General features: G+C 36.6%; 1 protein-coding gene across 1 annotated transcript; it reads right to left on the reverse strand.

Annotated features, from left to right (window-relative positions):
* Window positions 1–216: 216 nt before the first annotated feature.
* LOC107688649 (inositol polyphosphate 5-phosphatase K-like) lies at window positions 217–16,848 on the reverse strand. Its single transcript, XM_016486368.1, has 13 exons — window positions 16,696–16,848; window positions 15,247–15,861; window positions 13,198–13,305; window positions 12,891–12,999; window positions 10,733–10,849; window positions 8,627–8,802; window positions 8,091–8,202; window positions 6,454–6,563; window positions 6,171–6,381; window positions 5,436–5,573; window positions 3,697–3,762; window positions 3,349–3,453; window positions 217–1,201 (listed from the first exon to the last, which is right to left on the reverse strand). The coding sequence occupies exons 2-13, from the start codon at window positions 15,846–15,848 to the stop codon at window positions 740–742; spliced, it is 2,316 nt and encodes a 771-aa protein (XP_016341854.1). The 5' UTR covers window positions 15,849–15,861; window positions 16,696–16,848; the 3' UTR covers window positions 217–739.
* Window positions 16,849–21,945: the final 5,097 nt, after the last annotated feature.

Below are 21,945 nucleotides of genomic sequence, written 5' to 3' on the forward strand. Positions count from 1 at the left end.
CTGATTTAAATTGTATCATCTCCTCATATTTAAAGGGCAAACAGTCATGATATTTATTAGTGTACATTTTTGCACAGTCAGTATGTATTCACACACACACACACACATACACACACACACACGCGCACACGCGCACACACACAATCAAATAATGGCACTAAATGCTATAAATGAGCAGAGCTGATGTGATTGGTTGTCTTCAGTCAGCTGCTCCAGTCAAAGGTTTGCTCTGTTTCAGAAGGCTGTTATCTTGACAAAACTTCAGCAAAGCATGATGGGTGTTAATAAATAACTTATTCTAAAATGTGGTATGGTGGTCTTATAGTATGTGCCAAACCTAGCATATGTGTACTCAATTACTACCAGAACAACAAGTAAAGGCTGAGATGAATGCTGACATCACTGTTTACTTTAATTCTACGGTAAAAGGACAGTTTTACCTTGGGTCAGGTTGTCCTGCACTATAAGGCTGATGTCCACTGTTGTACTGTCTCCATTTACAATCTATCATCAATAAATAACGCAAAATGGATAGACCAGTTGAATCTCTATTGGCAAAGCCACTGAGAACTGAGGAAGAGTTTGTGAAGCGATTAAGCACAACAAGGCATGAGAGCACTAACAGCTGCAGGTCTGAAAGGCGCCAGAGGACGACCTGAAACAGGCTGTTTCTCTCAAGTAATAGCATTACGATATCTGCTAAAGTCTAGAAATAAATCGATAGGGAAGGGGGGATGGGTCAGAGAATCACATCGCCTGCTTTTCCTATCTGAGGAGGCCTGGGCTCTCCTAAAATGGCCGCTATCAGAGCCTCCGGAGCGCTGACGGGGGACACGGGGCTCCGTGGACTGAGAGGACTGAGAGAGGGTGATGTTAACGTGTCTGGAGAAACCAGACGCTCTTTCTTGCTATTGGCCGAAGGGCGTGGGGAGGAGCTCCGCGTGGGGCCATCACGGGGACGTGGGCACAGATTCAGAGACTGCAGGGAGGGAAGAGGCGTCCCGGAGAGTGCGGGTACGGCGGGGCTGTGGCTGCGCTGGCGCTTCTGGTGATGTCGTTTGCTGCTGTGGTTTCCAGGGCTGGGGCTACGAGAGATGGGGGCCAACAGGACCAGCGTACTGTCGTCTTCAGAGCTGACGTCAGAACTCTCAGAGTGCGAACGACACTCTGGTGCCGGCAGCGTGGACATGGGCAGCTGCACCTGTGAAGAAAAACAAAGAGGATGAAATTAAAAGAATATACATACAACTCATATAGGAGATTCTAATGTTATACAGAAGTTAAAATCCCTTTGTTTCGTGTTTATAAACCTCATGACTTTCTTTCTTACACAAAACACAAATGGAGACTTTTCAAAGCATGTTTCCATGCTCAATTACAATGAACAGAGAGATTTTGAGCTTCAAAAATTGCAAAAAAGCACCATAAAGAATCATAAAAGTGGTCCGTATGACTTCTGTGCTGTAAGTCTTCCAAATATATAGTGGTTTTATGTTAGGAAAAGGCCTCAAACTGATAAAAAACAGTTACTTTGAAAGAAATGCAAGTCACTTTGTGTAATCGTATAAATGAACAGATACCAAAAAGTCAGAATTCACTAAAAATGAGTCTACAAGTCCACAAGTTCCCAAGTCAATGACAAGACCAAGATCATATTTTTCATGTTTTCATGTTTCATGTTGGCCCTGTCATGGACTCGAGACCATGTGGATTCTGTCTTGATTTTAAGTTAACCTTTTTCTGGTCTCAGTCTTAACTCAAACTCGACCCTCTTCTGGTCTCGGTCTTAACTCAAACTTGACCCTCTTCTGGTCTTGGTCTTGAGACAGAACTCAACCCTCTTCTGTTGTCCTACTAGACTCATACTCCATACTAGACTCATTTCTCCTTGAAATAAATTTAAATGAATGACGAAATAAACACCAGCATTGTCTTCAAAACTTCTCTTCTTCATGCTTGGGTGAGTCTTGACGATTATGTCATCCAATCTTGGATATAGCAAGTAAACTCTTCTCTTAAGCTTTCTGTCTGTGAAATAATGAGTGCTAAGTACTTTTGGGAAGTCTACACACATTTTCAATTCATTTCTGAGTTTTCTGTACAGCTATTTATGGACCGCTGCACTATTATCTGAATAGGGCTGCACGATTATGACAAAAATCATAATTGTCGATTATTCCCTTGAAATTGTAATTGTGATTATTAATTATGATTATCACAATTTACATTGAATGATGTTTATACCATTGTTTGATGCAACTGCATGCCGTATTTTTATATGAAAATAAACAAGCTGAAAACACTCGAACTGAAAAACTTTTAGTGCTTTTCTATAGTATTAAGCCTCAAATGTCATTTACATTTACATTTAGTCTTTTATCCAAAGCGACTTACAAATGAGGACAATAAAAGCAGTCAAAACTAACAAAAGAGCAACAATATATAAGTGTAAATGACAAGTCTCGGTTAGCCTAATGCAGTACACGTAGCAAGGTGTGGCTGGAAGACCTGCCAAGAGAGCATTGCAATAGTCCAGCCTGGTGGACAACTATAAATGTATAAATGTCAACTATACATCGGATTGGTTTCTTCTTTAAATTATAAAAAAAGTACAAATATGAATGGTATTATAATGTTATACTAAAACTAAAACAACGTAAAAACCCTTAAGATAACACATAGAAAAGAAAAAAAAAAACGCATCTTAAGCACACAGAATAACATAAGTGGACTTTGAATGATTAATTGCCGCTTTGAACGATTACATAATTGTGGCATCCATAACTGTAATCGCGATTAGAAATTCGATTAATTGTGCAGCCATATATACTATATTTTTTATCTATTGAGGTTTTTGAGTCTATTATTGTGGTATCATTGATTTCTGATTTAACAGCCCTTAATCAGCAAGTTAAAAAATGGGCATTCTGTCTTAACGGGCATTTTTCTGACCAGAAGAAGCTCTGCGAGACTTATCTTCTGTATGGAATGCTGAATGTGAATATTTTTACCACAGTGGTTTTGGTTTCATTCTGACCAGCTATACTGCTGAAATCTCTTTGAAACTGTGGAACATTATGTTCCATTGTGTGGCATCTAACATCTAGTTTGACATTCAAATGGCAAAACAGAGTCTTTATGTTTGTAATTTTTGAATGTCCAGCCTCAAATACAAATCAGACTGCAGTCAATACTTCAGATGTTGACAATGGCAATGCCAGAGCACAATGACCTAGTCATCATGCCCTTTGAATAACACGCTCGGAGCTACTGAGCTGCGCATGCAAACAAAACTAATATTAGCATTTGATATGAATCAGAATGTAGCTGTGTGAGAGCAGCGTGGACCTGAAATGGTTCCGTCACTCCCACGATGCTGTTGGTGTTGTTACTGTAATATCCCAGAATATATTCTCCTGGGTCTCTAGGAAGATCCTCCTCAGGAAACATCACCTGAAGGTCATGAATAAAACTAATTAAGGATAATGATAGTCAGCACTGGCGACACAATAAATTTTTGTTAGTACTAATACTGTTCAGTCATTCCCTAATCTTAAAGCTTTCAATCCAAGATTATCCAGGAATTATTTGATTTTGGGATTAAAGCATTGTCCAGTGTACACAGAGAGATGTAAAGTTCAGGGTCAGATTGCTAGTATCTTTGAGATCTCATCACATCTTACGCACACGTCCTACCTGTGTCGAATGCTCAGATTTGGCCCACACATATGCAGCGTAATCCTTGTGGTGCTTAAATCCCACCTAAAACAAAGTAACATGAGTATATAAATAATTTAATGGTTACACTTTATTTGAAGGTGTCCTTGTTACAGTGTAATTATACATTTAAGTACTGAGTAATATTAATTAACTACATGTACTTACTATATGGTTAGGGTTTGGCTTAGGGTTACTTGCATGTAATTATGCATAATTAATTGTTATTATAATAGTAAGTACATGTAACATGTGCAACAAGGACACCTTAAAATAAAGTGTTACCAATTTGATTAATTTAAGGTGCAAATTTGATGGGTGCCTGGGGGTGTTTTTTATTAGGAATTTAATAAGATAATAATTGCTCATTAAATCATTAACAGCAGACAAATAATAAATATTTAGAAATTAATAAACGATATAAATGAAACCAAAAGAGTCATCTGCAGTGTATCACAGCATGTGAATAAACACTGAACTGAATACTTCTGTAGAGACAACAAACAAGTACATCCTGGTTACGTTGCAAGCTACACAACAAAGTGTATTTTGTATTCATACACTGTCAAATAATAATCTCTTAACAGATCTCTTAAACGTAAATGAAAGAGAAAGTAAGCATAACACAACTAGTCAGTTCACATAATTGTCAGATAAACAAAATTCACGTCATAGTTCATTTTAATACCCATCTCTTTCTAGTACAAAAGTTTTCTGTTTGTTGCTTGAAATGTTGCTTTGTATAAGCATTGACTAAAACTATCTGAGATTGTGTCTGAAAATTAGGCTAAATTACATAATTTATGGAAGCCTGTTTTCAGACAATAAACTAACAGAGCTATCAGATGTAAACTCAGACCTCTGAGAAAAAAGTCACAATTATGTGATATAAACTCAGATTTTTATCTCAGAGTTTATCTCTCGCAATTTTAACTTTTCTTAGAATTATGAGTTTATATTTTGCAATACTGAAAAAAGACAGAATTGTGAGATTCTAAACTGTGAGAAAAAAAGTTACAATGACTTTTTTATTATTATTATTTTTTGTAAACAAGCTTCCATACTAATTACACCATGGGCACTTCACATTTATCAAAATAATTTATTATTTATTTTGTGGATTTATTGTACTGAGAAGTGTGTATTTTTTTATGATGAAAATATGCAAAAATAACTATAAGTAATGTATAGGTTCATTTCCTTGAAAAGAAAAGGCTGTGCTTCTGTGGTTCTTTCATAACGTTGCTCTGTTTGTTACATTTTCCTAACCTGCCCAACATAGCTTAGCAACACTGGCTCAACCAGTTGCATGGGTTTGACTATCTCTTCATTGACCAATAGTAGGTAGGGAGAGTGTCTGGAAAAAATGTCTAAAAATTATTATTGTTGAGAAAGTGGAGCATATATGGCACACTTTGGCAACGCCATTGTGATTATTATTATTATTATTATTATTAAGTCTTTATTTAACCAGGAAAGAACCTCACTGAGATTAAAAATGTATTTTACAGGAGTGTCCTGGCCAAGATAGGCGGACCAGTTATACAAATACACATATAACAAACACCAATACAACACACAATAAAATATCATTAAAAATACAAATTATTATAATAATATGTGTAATTTCTTTAAAAAAAGTCTGCTGTGGACAGACTGAGCTTTAATGAAATGAATGTTAAAAGTAGTTTTACATGAAAATGCCTTTCATGTATTACCTTGTACAGTCCCACCCAGTCCCATGAACTCCTCTGAAAGCCGTGTGCAACTGTGAGTTTGGCTGTAGCATCAGAGAACTTGGTCCATTCTTTCTCCACTTCCAGTGTCACTAATGGCAAGTTCACCTTAAAGGGAAACTGAGCAGCATGGAGGAAGATGGGACAGAATATTAGAATCAACTGTAGGTACTATGAATATAAAAATTGAAATGGAGGTCTTCAGTAAACTAAAAAATCAGTTGAATTTTATTAATTTTTCTCGATTGCTTAAACACATTTCTTGAAACTATGCCTCATATTCTCAAAACAGTAAACACAAATCCATAACGTCTCACCCAATTCCCCAAACATCCTATTTTCAGGTCAAAATGAAGCTCTACACTCAAAACCATTCACTCTTGCTGAAAAACCAAACTTTTCCCTCAGTTGCAGTGACAGTTCAACAAATCTGATTCATGTGTCAAAAAGGGGAACAGTGTTTATAGTTTAGGGAAAGGGGTGTGCTTTTTGATAAATGGTGTTATGGTTTTGAAATTTTAGTTCAAAAGCCTGGTGATAGTGTTTAAGCAATCGAGAAAAACTGTAACAGTCTGTCTGTGGCCACAAGCAACTTTTTGAACTCGTAAATGTCGAAGTGTCACAATAATAAATACATCACATGACACTGTAGGCCTGAAATACATGCAGCGCTGCTCACAGACTATCCAGTGTCTTTCCCGCCATTTTTAGACTCACATGCAAAGAGAAGAGAGCGGACACCGGCTTGTGATCACTAATAGTGAAGCCCATATGACTGCGGTAGTAGTGCTGGGAAACTCTGGTGGCGCCACCCAGCCATGAGGTCAAACCCCGCTGTAGTGCAGAATTATGGGACGGCACGGGGGAGCCCGTCCTGCGCAGACGCCACAAGATGCGATCCGTCCATGCAGGCTTCCTCTTTTTTGCACTAGGAAAGGAAGCCGGGTTTAAACAAGAGTCCAGAGAAACATGAAGACTCATGTAAAAAAGCATAATAGACCTCGTGTCATAAGTATGTGTCCCCACATCAAACTTGTAGGTTGGCGGGAAATTGAGGGGTCCCTCCATAAACCCCTCCAGAACGGCTTCACTTTGTTTCGCCATGTTGAGCTGTGTCAAAGACAAAACAAAAAGACGAAGTGTTCTTTCACTTTATCTTTTTAACAACAACCCAATCTAGCAGACATCACAACATATGGCGTGCACATGCACTGAAGAGCTGAATCCAGCCGCTCTGTTTATAGGTGTAGTACACTGACCTCTAGTGGTTACAATACAGACTGAAAAAAACTGTATTGCCAAGATCTGTATGGCGACATCTTGGAGGTATGTGACTGAGACAAGGACAATTTTCTGAGCTTATCTGATATGTTCAACATTGCTTCAACAGCTGGATCTGTACAGACCCTTGAAATCACATGCACCTGTGCAATCAGTTTCCTTTATGGCCCCGTTCCAAATGGCACACTTGATGTAGACTTGAGACCTCATCCTATGTTCATTTTATGATTCAAAAGGGTGTTCATGAGCATTATGCGACAACATCCATGACAATTTGGGCATTTGGAATAGGGCCTCCCTTGTGTAAAAGAATTACACTTTAGCATACTTTTAAAATATACTGTCTAAAATATACTAAACTACATGTCATTTCTATTAAACCCGTATGTCATGTATTTAAATATATTTAAATTAGTCATTTGTAATAATGTAGCAATTTAGTACTTAAAAATGTATTTAGTCATTTAAAATATATTAATGTTTCAAAATAAAACATCAAAACAAGTGTACTTCATGTACTTCAAGTACAGACTATTAAAACATAATGATTTGAACTTACAATTGTACTTTAAACTAAAAACTTTTTTTTAAAGTGCATTTTTTAAAAGTGTACTTCAATGTGTTTAAAACACATGAAAGTGTACTCTCTTTAAGTGTACTTTTTTCATTAATATTATATTACCTGCAAGAACAGTTTGTAATATATATATATATACAGTCTGTAATATATACAAAACAGTTTGTAATATATATATGTACAAAACAGTTTGTAATATATATATGTATACTGTATACCAGTCTTAAGTCGCTGGGGTATATTTCTAGCAATAGCCAAAAATACATTGTATGGGTCAAAATGCTAGATTTTTCTTTTATGCCAAAAATCATTAGGATATTAAGTAAAGATCATGTTCCATGAAGATATTTTGTAAATTTCCTACCATAAATATATCAAAACTTCAATTTTGATTAGTAATATGCATTACTAAAGACTCCATTTGGACAAATTTAAAGGTGATTTTCTCAATATTTTGATTTCTTTTGCATCCTCAGATTCCAGATTTTCAAATAGTTGCATCTCGCCAAATATTGTCCTATCCTAACAAACCATACAACAATGGAAAGCTTATTTATTCAGCTTTCAGATGATGTATAAATCTCAATTTCGAAAAATTGACACTTTAAAGACTGGTTTTGTGGTCCAAGGCCATATATATATATACATATACATATATATATATACTTCAAAGATTTGAAGTACACTACAAGTGCACATTTAATACAATTATGTGCACTTCTTTTTCACAAGGTCTATGATGGTCTCCAAGCAACATGTGACATTATAACTCTTTTTACCTGATCTTTCTCCCACAGTAGAGGCAGTTTGTCATTCTCAATTGCACTTTTCACCACGTGAATGTCATAACCTTCGATTCGGAAGTTCAGATCACCGAACCAGAACACCACACTGTGAAGAATGCAATAATATCCAGTGAACTCCACAGGCCAAAGTTCAAAGTGTAATCTGTACAAAGTACATCTGTACAAAAGCCACATAGATTAAGGCTCAAACTAACCAAATAAACGTCACAAAATCGTATTAAAAGAAAATTCTAACATTTTGCAATGATGACTGTCTGACTGCACATTATGTGAAAGATTTAAAGTTATACTGTTTTTATTGAAAAAAAAATGTTGATAAGAGATAATGCATCTAATTTGTCGCATCTGTCATTTGCAGAGGAGCAGAGCCGAAGCACAACCAAAACTATGTTCTTCTGCAACATGCTTGCAGTTTTATGTTTTAAAAACTGCCAAATGTTTCATAGTGTAGCTTTAATAATGCATAAGCCTAGGCATCAAAGATCTGTTTTTTCCCCAGGTATACCCACTCGTGATCCAGCACACCCACAGCCGTGCTACCCTCAAACTGCTGTTGCTGTAGGATGCTTTCAAAGTCCTCCATCCGCTGCTCCAGATTACGCATGTGAGCCGGCAGGTGGCAGTTGAGGAAGCACACAGGGTGTCCGAAAACCATCATGCGTGCACTTACGCCCCCTTTATTCCCCTGAGACAAACATATAGAGCCAGAGGATAATGGGAAGACATTAATAATACAGCAGCTCTGCACTCCATAGTAAGGTGTTTTTTAAGTGCCTGCCTTAATGGTGAAAGAAAAAACAACATTATTATAGACATTATTTACTCACCCTTATGTTGTTCCAAACTATTATGCTGTTATTTTTTCCATAGAATCCAATGGAAAAATTAAAATTTTTAATCTTCATGCAGCTCTTTTCCATTCAATAATAGTTTATAGTGACCACAGCTGTCAAACTCCAATAAAGAACAAACATTCAATTGATTGGAAAGGTTGGAATCGATTGAATGAATACACTGCCTTCACAGAATGAGTTACTCGAGTCGTTCATGAATGAACAGAATGAACTGGGATGAATCTTGTTTGTGAACATTGAACAAGGATCAACACTTGACTGACTGACAGTGTTGTTATTGTTAACTAAAACTATTAATAATTATTAAACTATTACAACAACTATTACTAACAACTAACTATTATTAAAATAATTAATAGTTTTTGGTAATTGAAATAAATAGAAATAAAGCTGAAACAAAATAAAATAAAATATAAATGAAATAAAATAAAAAATAAATAAATATTAGATGAAACTTAATCTGAAACAAAAATGTGTTAAAATGTTGCCTTGGCAACTAACTGAAATAAATAATTTTAAATGCTACAATTTCTAAAACTGAATAAAAAAATTTAAAAAATAAAATGACAAAAGCACAACAAAATTACTCAAACTAAAATGAAAACTGAACAAAATATAAGCTAATTCAAAATATTAATCAATATGAATAATTATTACACTGCTGACTAAATGAGTGGGGACATGTTGTTTGTTCAATTTGGCATTCAATCTTACATTTAAAATTATGTAAAAACTTTATTTTTTAACACCTAATGCTTCATATTTTTATTAAGCTATTATTGTTTTCTTTTTTCTATAGCTTGATAAAAGCTATACCATGCTGTTTACAAAATGGAGCAAAAATTATAGATATACTTGGTTGTAACTTAAAAAATATATACTGATGCTTAAACATACTTTCTGAAGCCTTTTAGACATGTACAGTTTAATAAAGGATAATTAAACTCATTTCAGTCATTAAAAAGATCCATAATTCAATGACTCACTCATTACACTTGCTTGTCCCCACCAACTGGGTAACAATTAAACCTGCAAAAAGAGTTACTGAATGAATTGCTAAACAAATCTTTTTGGTAAACAGATTCAAGTCACCAGAATGAATCTGCCTATATGTCCTTTTTGGAGCTTGACAGACATTGCCACTCTGAACCATTGTTGGAACAACATGAGGGTGAGTAAATAATTGAATAACGACCGCATTTTCATTTGTGAGTGAACTATCCAGTTAAACACTGTGCTGAGAAGGACAGGTGTGCTGTGCAGTCAAAGATGAAATGGGCTGTGCAGAGACTTGCAGTTTATTAGCAGCGCTGGTGCTGCAGTTCCCACGGGATGTGCTCTCTCTTTCTGGGTAACGCGCTGGGGAGAAGTGAGAGCTGCTGCTGTGTGTGTGTGTTCAGTCTGTATTTGATCGAACATAGATGAACCTGATGTGTGTGTGTGTGTGTTTGTGCACTGGAAGACAGATCAGAAACAGAGCTGCTGCGTGTCCTACTGTGCCCTACTCAAAGGAGACTGCAGAATAAGCCTAGAGCCATGCTGACAACAACACACACAGGGTCACACACGCTCACTATCACATAACAAAAACACGCTCACAGTCTAATTTCCACGCTCACCTTTGACTCCGCTTTTCCTGTCATCATCAAAGACATCACACAGCGGGAGTCGTGACATTATGCAGATATTTGATGTTCAACATTAAAGTGTTAATGCAGCACAACAATCTCTTTCCCAGACGTCTTTTCTCATTTGACTCACCCAGTAGCCTCCCAACCCAGTGCGTGTGCTTTGGGTTTGTACTCCTCTGAGGAAGGGAAGGTGGCAGAATTTGGAAAACACCAGTAAGAAAACCCCCTGCATCCTCTGAGATGCCACCTAGAGGGAAATAAAGATATTTGAAGTTGAACCCCTCATTAGTGGGGTTTACTAAGGCATACATCACTATTACAGTTTGAACAAACCAAATCCAAATGTACTAGTTTTTACTTGTACACTAGGGTTTACATGTGTGCATGTGATATAAATTTCATCATCAACATAGCATACGTATACTGTACGTGTGCATACCGATTTTTCTATCCCTTTGTAACCCTGTATACTCAGTTTGCACATCCACCTTGAATTAGTTTGTCCACAAGGTGGCAATACAGCCACCACCTGTTTTTAACAGTCAGAAAATAAACAAAAATGGAGCAATAACAATCTCCCAGAGACCCAACAATAGATGATTGTGTTGACTCATATAGGTAAGCCAGTTAAAGGAATAGTTCACCCAAAAATTACAATTTGCTCTCCCTCAGGCCATCCAAGATGCAGATTAGTTTGTTTCTTCAGAACAGATTTGGAGAAATGTAGCAATACGTCACTTGCTCACCAATGGATCCTCTGCAGTGAATGGGTGCTGTCAGAATGAGAGTCCAAACAGCTGATAAAAATATCACAATAATGCACAAATGATCCACATGACTCCAGTCAATCAATTAACATCTGAAGTGAAAAGCTGCATGTTTGTAAGAATCCATCATTAAGCCATTTTAACTTTAAACCGTCACTTCTGGCCAAGATACCAGTAAATAATCCATTATAATGCTTTTTCCAGGGGAAAAGTCCATCTCCTGTTGTCCTATCACATCAAAATCCAGCGATATATTTATTTAGAACTGTTTTGGACTGTTTTGCTCATAAATGGTACTTGATCTATGCATATTTCTCTCCTGATGAGACGACTTTTTCAATGGAGAAAGTAATAGTATGGATAGAGGACTTGTATTTTAGCCAGAAGCAACGGTTTGAAGATAAAAACATCTTTATGGATTTGTTTCTTACAAACACACAGTTTTTCGCTTCACAAGTTAACTCGTGTACTGTACTGTTGTGGATTATTGTGATGCTTTTATCAGCTGTTTGGACTCTCATTCTGACGGCACCCATTCACTGCAGAGAATCCACTGGTGAGCAAGTGATGTAATGCCACATTTCTCCAAATCTGTTCTGATGAAGAAACAAACTCATCTACATCTTGGATGGCCTGAGGGTGAGCAAATTTTCATTTTGGGGTGAACTATTCCTCTGAGATACATGCAACTAGTTGAAACGAGTACAAATATATTTTTATGGCTTATAACTTCTGGAGAGAAATAGCACAGACACTGGATGAAACGTTCTAGTGTGCATGTGTCAGACGCCTGTGTTCTCGCACTATTCAATGGAGTATACTTTGAAAGTATCCTAAATGCACATGCAAAGAGTTTGCATCAAAACTGAAGTATACTTTATCTTTACCCTTTTACCCAAAGTATATTTCAGTTTTGACATGAACACATAACCCTTCACAGTACACTTCGTTTGATAGCATGCACAAAAACAGGTGCAGGACACATACACACTAGAAAGTTTCATCCAGTGTCTGCACAATTTTTCTTCAGAAGTTATAAGTGATAAAAAAAAATTTTTTAAAACTAGAGTTGTGTTAAGATGTTGAGTTTTAACCACCTCACACAAGTGCTCGCCAACATGGGTATCTATTTTTGTTGCGTCTCCAGTAGTTTGCTGTTGTTGTACAGTCTCCCCCTTGCCCCCTTGTGGATAAACCCCAGAAAACTCCTAGCAACACCCTCACAACCATAACAAATACACTAGCAACTGCATAGAAACAAGCTAACAATCAATCAGAAGATTTTAATGACCAGACAGCAACACATTTGATTTCTTCTGTGGAATACAAAATAAGATTTTTTGGAAGAAATGTTGGTAACCAAACAGCGTTTGTGACCATCTTCTTGTGCATTGCACAGAAGAAAGTACGTCAAACAGGTTTAGAACGTCATGAGGGTGAGTAAATGATGACAGCATTTCCTTTATTTTTCTTTGGTGAACTGTCCCTTTAAGCCTGATATGCATTTGATTTCATACTGACCAACACATATCCAAAACGACTGAGTGTGTCCATGCAGAGCTCACTCCACTGGTCTGTGAAGAGAGCATCTTTGAGCCGCTTGTTTATCATAGAGTTTACTTCCTGCAGTCTAAAAAGAGAGAAAAGGACAGAAGCAGGAAAAAAAGACAGATGAGAAAAGAATACCATTAAAACAAGGACAAACAGGACAAGATGACAAGAAGGACATGGAAATGAGAAAGCACAAAGGATGCACAGGAAGTTTAATTAATTCAGCAATAACAATGGAAGGGATGTAACAAAACTGAACAATGCGCCACACTCTTACCCAACAACGACCAAGTCAGTGCTCCTACTTTCAACACCGGGTCCAAACAAGGAAGTGATGTCATCAGGTGGTATACCAGAGCCTACATTCCATGTGACAATATGAACTCTAACAGGAATAAAGCATAATGTGCATTTCATGTAAATTTTAAAAGAAACTGCATTAAATACTTGCTATATACTCCCTACATAGACAGCTGTCTTCTAAGGCAGCGTCCCAAATTAAATTATTTGAAACACTTTTAGGCAGCAACTACACCGACACCACACAAACACTGCATACAAACAGTCTGAAATTAGCATGTTGATATGCTTATAATATTCAAATAACCAAAATAAATAAATAAAAACAAATAGAACACACAATTATTAGGTTTCTCTCACTGTTACTCTTATATATGAGGATATATGTGATGCTACACTAGGTTTTGAATCAGGGCTGAAGTTTCAAATTCATGGTCATATTCTCCTTTGCATTACATCATTGTAATATGAGTCATAAAAATTACTCAAATCAAAAAGCCTGGGATAAATGTCACCTGCTGTATTTAATAGCTTCCAAAACATGCGGAATGCTTTTAACTAATTAGAGCACATGCACGATGAGTAAACAGCATTAGGCATTATAAGGGTTCTGTCTATGTTGTCAAAGATGACAGGCTAAAGGATCCAGGAGCACATTCGTGTGTCTAGGAATGCTGCCAGCTCAACGCTCCCGTGTCCATTCTGTCACCAGGCTCTGAGAGCGATATTATGCTGATTTAAGGGATGAGAAAATCTCAGCTCTGCTGGTACGCGTTCTTTAGGTTTATGATGCTGCCATGCCACTAGCTGATTTCTCAGCATGTGTTAACTCCACGATAAATTAATGACCCCAGCAACCCTGACCACCACATCTGACCAGTGAGCTTCTCCAAGAGCGGAAGAACTGAATGTACTGTTCCGATTCAGAGTTTTTCATCAGTAAACGCAAAATCGCATATTTAAGATTTGAAATGTTGAGTCAGCTAATGGGATGCAGCCTTAAACCGACAGATTTTCTCCCCTCAGCTCGGTGGATATAAGCAAATCCAGCAGAAACCCAATGACTGGGTGACTGCAGTCAAATCATATCATATCACTGGGACTGGGAAATATTAATACCACACTTGCAAGAGTGAATGAATGAATGAATGAATCAGAATGAACTTTTAATAAACCAGTTGAATGAATAATTCAATGACTCACTCATAAAGGCAGCCATTTGTTTTGTTCCTGAATGAGCTTACAATGGCTACGGTATAAGTTCACAAGATGTGTCCCAGGGTGTCCCATACATAATTTTAGGTTTCAGAAGGGTGCTCACAAGCTTCCTTTTGCGGCCACTATGTGCCCTTTATTCACTGAGACAAGCTTCACAAGAGACCTCTACCTGACAGTCAAAGCACCATTATGTCATGAGATTGTGGGCTTAGAGGAGGACCACAAGGTCTTAGGGTTCCTTTTGGGATAGGGCTAAAGACAGTCACTTGTTGATGTTGTTATTGAATGAACGATTGTTTGAATTAATCAATTGAATGAACGACTCCATGACTCAGTCATAAAGACAGTCATTGTCACCACCTACTGGCATAACAATGCAAGCTACTGAAAAATTCTCAACAATTGAACAGACAAACATTGAAAAGTCTCACACGTGTCTACATAGGATGCGACAGTTGTCGCGGCGCGGCTGCCAGTAACCGCTTGAGGTTGTCTACACTGGACACGACAAGCGAACATTGCAAAACATTTGAACTTTGTGTCAGTACGTCATAAATAGAACAAGGTATCATTTTACTGTCGGGGATTTGTTGTGTCGCATCACGCCGCATCCAGTGTAGAGTGCATCACTGATTATAATGGGTTCTATAATATTTTGTTGCGTTGCACCGCTCGCGTCTGGTGTAGACACGGTGTCATTGCTGTTGCACTTTTACATGAACTCTTTTGGAAAGATGCTGGACCAGATTCAAGATACCAAACCTAACTGTTGTATAATTATCGACATGGTAAATAACAGAAGTCTCACCTGAAATCACCCTCTTCATTAATGGTCTTGTTCAACTTCTTGTCAGTAGTAGTTTCTGGACTTGGAATCAGCTGAGGAAGGGGGTTAGACGGGGGGCTGGGGTTTGGGATAGGTCTGGCGATTAGGTTATTGTGTGTGTTAGCACGGATGGGCTGTGATGGAGGGCTTGGAAGAGTCGGGGGAATGGCTGGGGGGTTGAAACCAAGATGAGAAGTGGGGCTCAGTGGGTTTTGGGGGCTGCAATAAGGCAATTGTGATTCGGTTGGTGAGTGTGACAGGAAGTTGGGTGTTCCTGTAGCTTTAATCTGCAATGGAGACTCAGTGGGTCTGGAGACTTTGATTGATGCCTTGGTGCCCAGTGCTGTAGGCCTGGGTCGACTGATGCAGTTGGAGTCTGGTCTGGTTCTCTCCTGAATGGCTGGGTTCGTCTGCAGTGCCGGGGTCTGTCCCGAAACTGGTGGGTTTCCAGTCATGACTATATGGCAGTTTGAGGATGCGGGCACTTTGCAAGGGTTTCCAAGCAGGGCTGGGACTGGTGGTGTGTGGAGTCCTAGAACTCCAGTATGTTCCTTGGGCATTAGGCAGCTCTGAATGGGCTGCATTGGATCAATTTACCTGCAAAGACAGTAGACAGCCATGAAGATGTTTAAGGAATGTTCCAGGTTCAATGCAAGTTTTTTTGCTCGTAGTCAACATGAAATGGGTCAATGATATACATGTATGTATGTGTATAATATATACATAGGCTATAAATATATACAGTACACGCATTATATTTTGTAAACACAAACGTTTATTTTGGATGCGATTAATTGTGATTAATCGATTTGACAGCACTAATAGTTTTGAAAGAGTTTTATCTTTTTCAAGAAAATTTCAAATTTAAAGACTGTGAAATGTCATGTGGTGTAACCATCAAGTAAAAAGTATTAACATATTTTCTTTACACCTTTAATAAATGCCAATAATATTTAAAAATTAAATATTAAATAAAAAGGAAACATATTTTAAATATATCAAAGTAAAAGTTTTCTTTTACAAATACTATGATTCACCAATTTATAAATATCATTATGTTTTTGCAGTCGCTCAACTTGACATTTTGCACTCTGAACTAGCTTTGCCATGTCGTAAAAATTTTTTAATGATCTGATATTTTATAATACTTATTAACCTGGACACACAGTCATGAGGGTCTGCAGGGGGTCCTCTCTATGATATAATTTCCTGTTTTATGTTGCCACTTTGATTTTGGCGGACAAATGTTTTTCAAATATTAGTACGTAGTGAAGTGTCAATACTTATTGACTTATATTGACAATATAAGCTTAACTTATATTGAACCTGGAACATTACTTTAATAAATGGAGCAAAAAGCATGAAGGAAAAAATGGAAAGGGTGGCTAAACCAGAAAATAGATGCTGTGAATGCAGAGTAAGATGAGAGACCTGGGTTTGTGTGTCCTTCACACTCCTCTGCCTTCTCCCACGGTCAGAGACAGAGACTGTTGCTGTCTGCAGTGGACTGCTGAGTGTGTGAAGAGCTTTGGACAGTAGCCAGGGATGAACGTCCCCACTATGTACCTGTCCCCTCTCGCTCTCTGCTCTTCCTAGGACGTCACTGCTGACATCAGTGAACTACAATCAGCTAAGATCAATCCTTTTGTTCAAATGACAACTATATACCCTCCCCTCTGTCCTGATCTACTTTCCTGTTGCTTGGCAACAACTTTCAGTCTCAACACCCCCCTTCCAAACATTTCCATTCTTTCCTTTTAACATTCTGGAATAGTTCCTTTAATAAACAGGATTCTGATTGATAGGGCAATCTTTGAAGAAAGTGCTAGGGATAATGGCCATCACATAGCATTAGCAATGCTGCCTCTGTCTCCATCTGTTGCAGAATAATAGCTCAGAGCTTTAACACATTGGTGTCTTGGGACAGATCTTCAGTGAAAAGACAGAATGGTTTCTCAAGTATACGAGTTAAATATTAGAAAATGTTATACACATTCCTAACAGAGTTTAGCAAATATGGCCAGCATAAAAATGCAGATAAACACATGCTACGCAGAAGATGCAACAATTCATATCAACATTACAAACTGACATAACCGAGGAACTGGTATGTTTATAGCTGATATATATATATATATATACATATATATATATATATATATATATATATATTATGCAAGTCATAATTCTAATGTTTGCAACACAATGATATGTATGCAGATGTCACATATGAATATATATGGAAACATATGAATCAATGTTTGATATTTATTTTCATGGTAAGTATTTGAATGTACAGTACATTAATGTACATTATAATAATTAAGTGTTATATATAAAAATAATGTTTAGTAAAGTTAATCAATGAAAAGATAAATGGAAAACATGACAAAAAAGTTGTTTTCCTGCAGTTCAGTACAGTTAGGTAATATAAGAGCTCGTCTGCTCACACCGTATTTAGTGCACTATAATAGGATGGCATAATGAAAACAGGTCATCATTAAAAATGTACAATGATGACAAATTATAACAATGGCTGAACAGAGCCAAGAGAAAAAATATATTCACAATGTAACAATATTTGTTGTTTGATGGTATTTTTGCATGTTACCTTTTACACTTTTGTTGTTTAATTAATTATTTTGTGCTTCATTATTGTTTTAATTTTACAAAAAGGTATATGTGACAACATGCTTTGCTATTGGGGCATGTTGTCACAAAAGGTTGTAAAAAGACTAATGCTTACATTAAAAAAATGACACCTGGCCATATTTTACCTATGAGTTAAGCAAAGTCACAGGTTCTGGAGGGGTTTATCTATTAATCTCTTCATATATCTTTTTAACTAATTGTGCTTATGTTTTCTTGCTCACAATCATGATAGGCCTATTTCAACTTTTTTCCCAATAGTTTGTGAGTTTTAGATCCTAGTCACAACAAGCAATACAAAGAAAACAAACTTTCTGCAGTATATGCAAAATTAGTTTGTCAAGACATTAAAATGTTTGTCTGATGGTAGAGACAATTTAGTTTGAAACCATCCTGTACTTTCCATTCATTCATTTCAGTGAATGCTGGATTTGTCATTATTAATAAATATCGGACCTATTATTTTTGTATTAGATGGTTTTGACTGATTCTGAATGATAGGCAAGAAATTACACCTATTTTGTGAGAGAATGGAAAAAGCAGGAGATTTCACCCAAAGAAGTCAATGACTCTGAACACTGAACACATTAATACAAAATATCATTATATAGGCTACTAATAATTTATAAACTTTTATTTTCATTTAATTTGGTCTTGTCTCAAGAATCAGTGTCATGTGTCTTAAGAAGAATACTAGAGAAAGAATAATATGTATATATCTCCTAGAGCCCGCTGGACATCAAATAAAATCTCGAGGCTATACTAATCGTCCTTTCCTAATGAACCGTTCGTTATCATCAACAAGGTCATCCGTCCTCGCTGGTCAGTTACGAGTCAGCGCGCGTGCGGATGAGATAATTCAGCAAGCCGATGGGAAGGACATCTCATGTTATGGAAATGAACGCGAGTCTGTTTGACAGATACGCTTGGTTCTTTTCAAAGTTGCTTGTCCGACGACACTTGTTTATACGCTGCAGTGTCTCGAGGTGAAGGATGTCGCGCTGTAAACAGATGAGCGTCACGGTAAGAGCTCATATTTGACTGCCTCGTCGACCTGTGTTTCGTTTCGGAAAAGCACAATTAAGTTGATATCGAAAGAATTCTTACCTGTCCTGTTTCTCTGCACCGGAGTGTGTGTGTGTGTCCTCCTGTAGAGATGCTCATGCACATCACACACACACACACACACACACACACACACACACACACACACACACAATCACGTCCAAACCCAAGATGCAGTGTGTGAAATGTGCCTTTGTGCTGCAACAATGACTAACAAGTCAAAAAGATGATTCAGTACGGCTGAGATGTTAAAAATGTGAATCTAAGGCTACTTTGAGAAATGTTTTCTCACAGTATTGTTACTTGCAGAACACTGGTGTGATAATGAGTGATGGAGAACGGATACGTCAGTCCCAAGAAGGCACGAGGAAAGATAGCGAAAACTGTGCGTGAAACATCTTCCACAGACTCTTGACTAGTAAAGACTATGCTTGGCTAAAAATGTCGTAAGACAACGTAAAATCAGCCGCATCACCGTGAGCGGAATGGAAATGTCCGCTTACACGTGAGGACATTATTAACATGTCAGGACTGCACAGATCCACGACTCACGAGAGCTGTTCTCACAGTCCAGGCAATAATGATCCTGATGTTGAAGGTCTGGTCATTCCAACTCTATCAGCATCTAGGCCTATATATTATTTAAACTTACAGTTATTATAAATGGAAATTACATTAGGCTAGTTATAGTTTCCTTTTAACAACACTATTATTTTAACATAGATATGGATTTGAAGTAATTTCATGATTTTTATTTGAGCTAATATTGTCATGCCACTGGGTGGTACACTAATTTCTAAAAACGGAAAATGTATTAGGAAATATTGTAGATGTTTCTTTTTTTTCCCCAGAAAGTTTTGACGTTTCAAACAGAACATTATCCTGAAAATACTGTATTAAATGGTAATCAGTTTATAGCTTTATTTTACTGTGTCCTCAATATAATTTATAAAACATGGGAATTATATTAGGCTAGTTTGTTCATTTAACATAGATATGGATTTGAAGTAATTTAATGATTTTTATTTGAGCTAATATTGTCATGCCACTGGGTGGTACACTAATTTCTAAAAACTGAAAATGTATTAGGAAATATTGTAGATGTTTCTTTTTTTTTCCCAGAAAGTTTTGACGTTTCAAACAGAACATTATCCTGAAAATACTGTATTAAATGGTAATCAGTTTATAGCTTTATTTTACTGTGTCCTCAATATAATTTATAAAACATGGGAATTATATTAGGCTAGTTTGTTCATTTGTTTTAGTTTTTTACCACATCAATATTTAAACATAGAAATTGATTTAAAGTAATTTCATGACTTATTTGAGTGGATATTGCCATTTTTGTAATGTTCCCGGGTGCTGGACTAATTTATAACTTGAAAAAGTGACAATTTATTAAGAAATATTGCAGGTATTTCTTCATTTTTTTCACATTTTCAAAATATTTTTAACAGAATATATTTCCCCGAGAATAGTGTATTAAGAGGTAATCAGTTTATAGTTTTATTTTACTCTGTCCTCAATATCAGTTATTAAACATGGAAATCATATTAGGCTAGTTAGTTTTCCTTTATCACAACAGTAATATTATTCCAACATGGATTTAAAGTAATTTCACGACTTTTCTTTGAATGGATATTGCCATTTTTGTCATGTCGCCGGTTGCTGCACTAATTTGAAACTTGAAAAACTGTTTATTTAGAATTATTGCCAGTATTTTTTTCACATTGATGAAGTGTTTCGAACAGAACATATTTTCATGAGAATATCATTTTAATTGGTAATCAATTCTTATTTTTATGTGACTTTTCATGTTTTTTTTTTTGTTTTTTTTTGTAATATTCCTTTAACAAAATCCAATTACATAATCCTTCAGGAAGTGACATCGTTTTAGTAGGAAAATAACAGCACCACCATCAGTGATGTATTAGCAATTGATTTGATGAATTTTGTGATATTATTTGGTTTGTCACAAAAATCCAGTATTAATTGTGTGTGTGTTTGAGTAAAGAGAAAACAAAATGCACAGAGAAGATTATCACATTTAATAATACTTGGCAAGCACTTGGTGAGGCATTGTGGGAGGAAAATAACACCCATAATTTAATCAAAGATACAGATTGACAGAAATTGTACTTGTATGACTTGAAGTACTATAATAATACGTACATAATTTGTATTATATTTTAATGTCATATTTTTCTCATATTCTATTAGTTACAACAATAGAAGTGTCAATATGCTCAAAATACACATCTAAAGTGCACTTAAGTCATTGGCCATGCAGCAAATAAAGTGTCAATAACATTTCAAAAGCACTTGAAAATTACCACCGGCCTTCTGAAACAAGACTTACAGGCGTCTTAGAGGCCTCAAGGGCCCATCTATCCCTGAGTGAGAGGTTTGATTGGACCTAATCTCTCTTAGTGCAGTTCTAAGGTCAGTACGATGGACTTCAGATCCTGAACAAAATGAGAGAAACCAAAAACTATTCAAGCTGTCATATTTCACCCTAGAAGCAAAAGCAGGTGACATTTCTATTCTGTAGGAGACGAATGAGACTTTTTCGAGGCTTTGTTTTTCTTTCTGAACTCTTATATATAGTAAAAGTGCCCTCGTCTATATTTTTAAACAAACAATAAATCTGGGTTAAGTATAATTCCGCATTAGATCTCATGCCCTTGTAGCGAATCAGCTCATGGGGAAATATGAATAATTAATCATAACTAGTTATAATTAATTATAAATATTTAGATCCGCTGTAGATATTATAAGCCTGATGTCTCAGTGCTGGAGCGCATTCAAAACAGGGAGTAGCAGTACCATAAAAAGCCATCCGCATATATACACACACACACACATTCACACAATCTCTGAGCATAGACTGAGATTAGTGTAGGGCTGGACGATATGGCCAAAATTTATATCACGATATATTTCTTAATTTCGGTCGATACGATATCA

The sequence above is a fragment of the Sinocyclocheilus anshuiensis genome, unplaced genomic scaffold (assembly GCF_001515605.1).
Source record: "Sinocyclocheilus anshuiensis isolate Anshui unplaced genomic scaffold, SAMN03320099.WGS_v1.1 scaffold205, whole genome shotgun sequence".
Lineage (NCBI taxonomy): Eukaryota > Metazoa > Chordata > Actinopteri > Cypriniformes > Cyprinidae > Sinocyclocheilus > Sinocyclocheilus anshuiensis.

Excerpts from the sequence above, each read along its gene's own strand:
- LOC107688649 (XM_016486368.1), bottom strand. The coding sequence starts at position 15,848 with ATGCAGCCCATTCAGAGCTGCCTAATGCCCAAGGAACATACTGGAGTT. Across the intron at positions 6,564-8,090 it reads TACTGTGGGAGAAAGATCAG|CTCAACATGGCGAAACAAAG; the intron begins GTAAAAAGAGTT and ends TCTTTGACACAG. Across the intron at positions 3,454-3,696 it reads AATCTGAGCATTCGACACAG|GTGATGTTTCCTGAGGAGGA; the intron begins GTAGGACGTGTG and ends CATGACCTTCAG.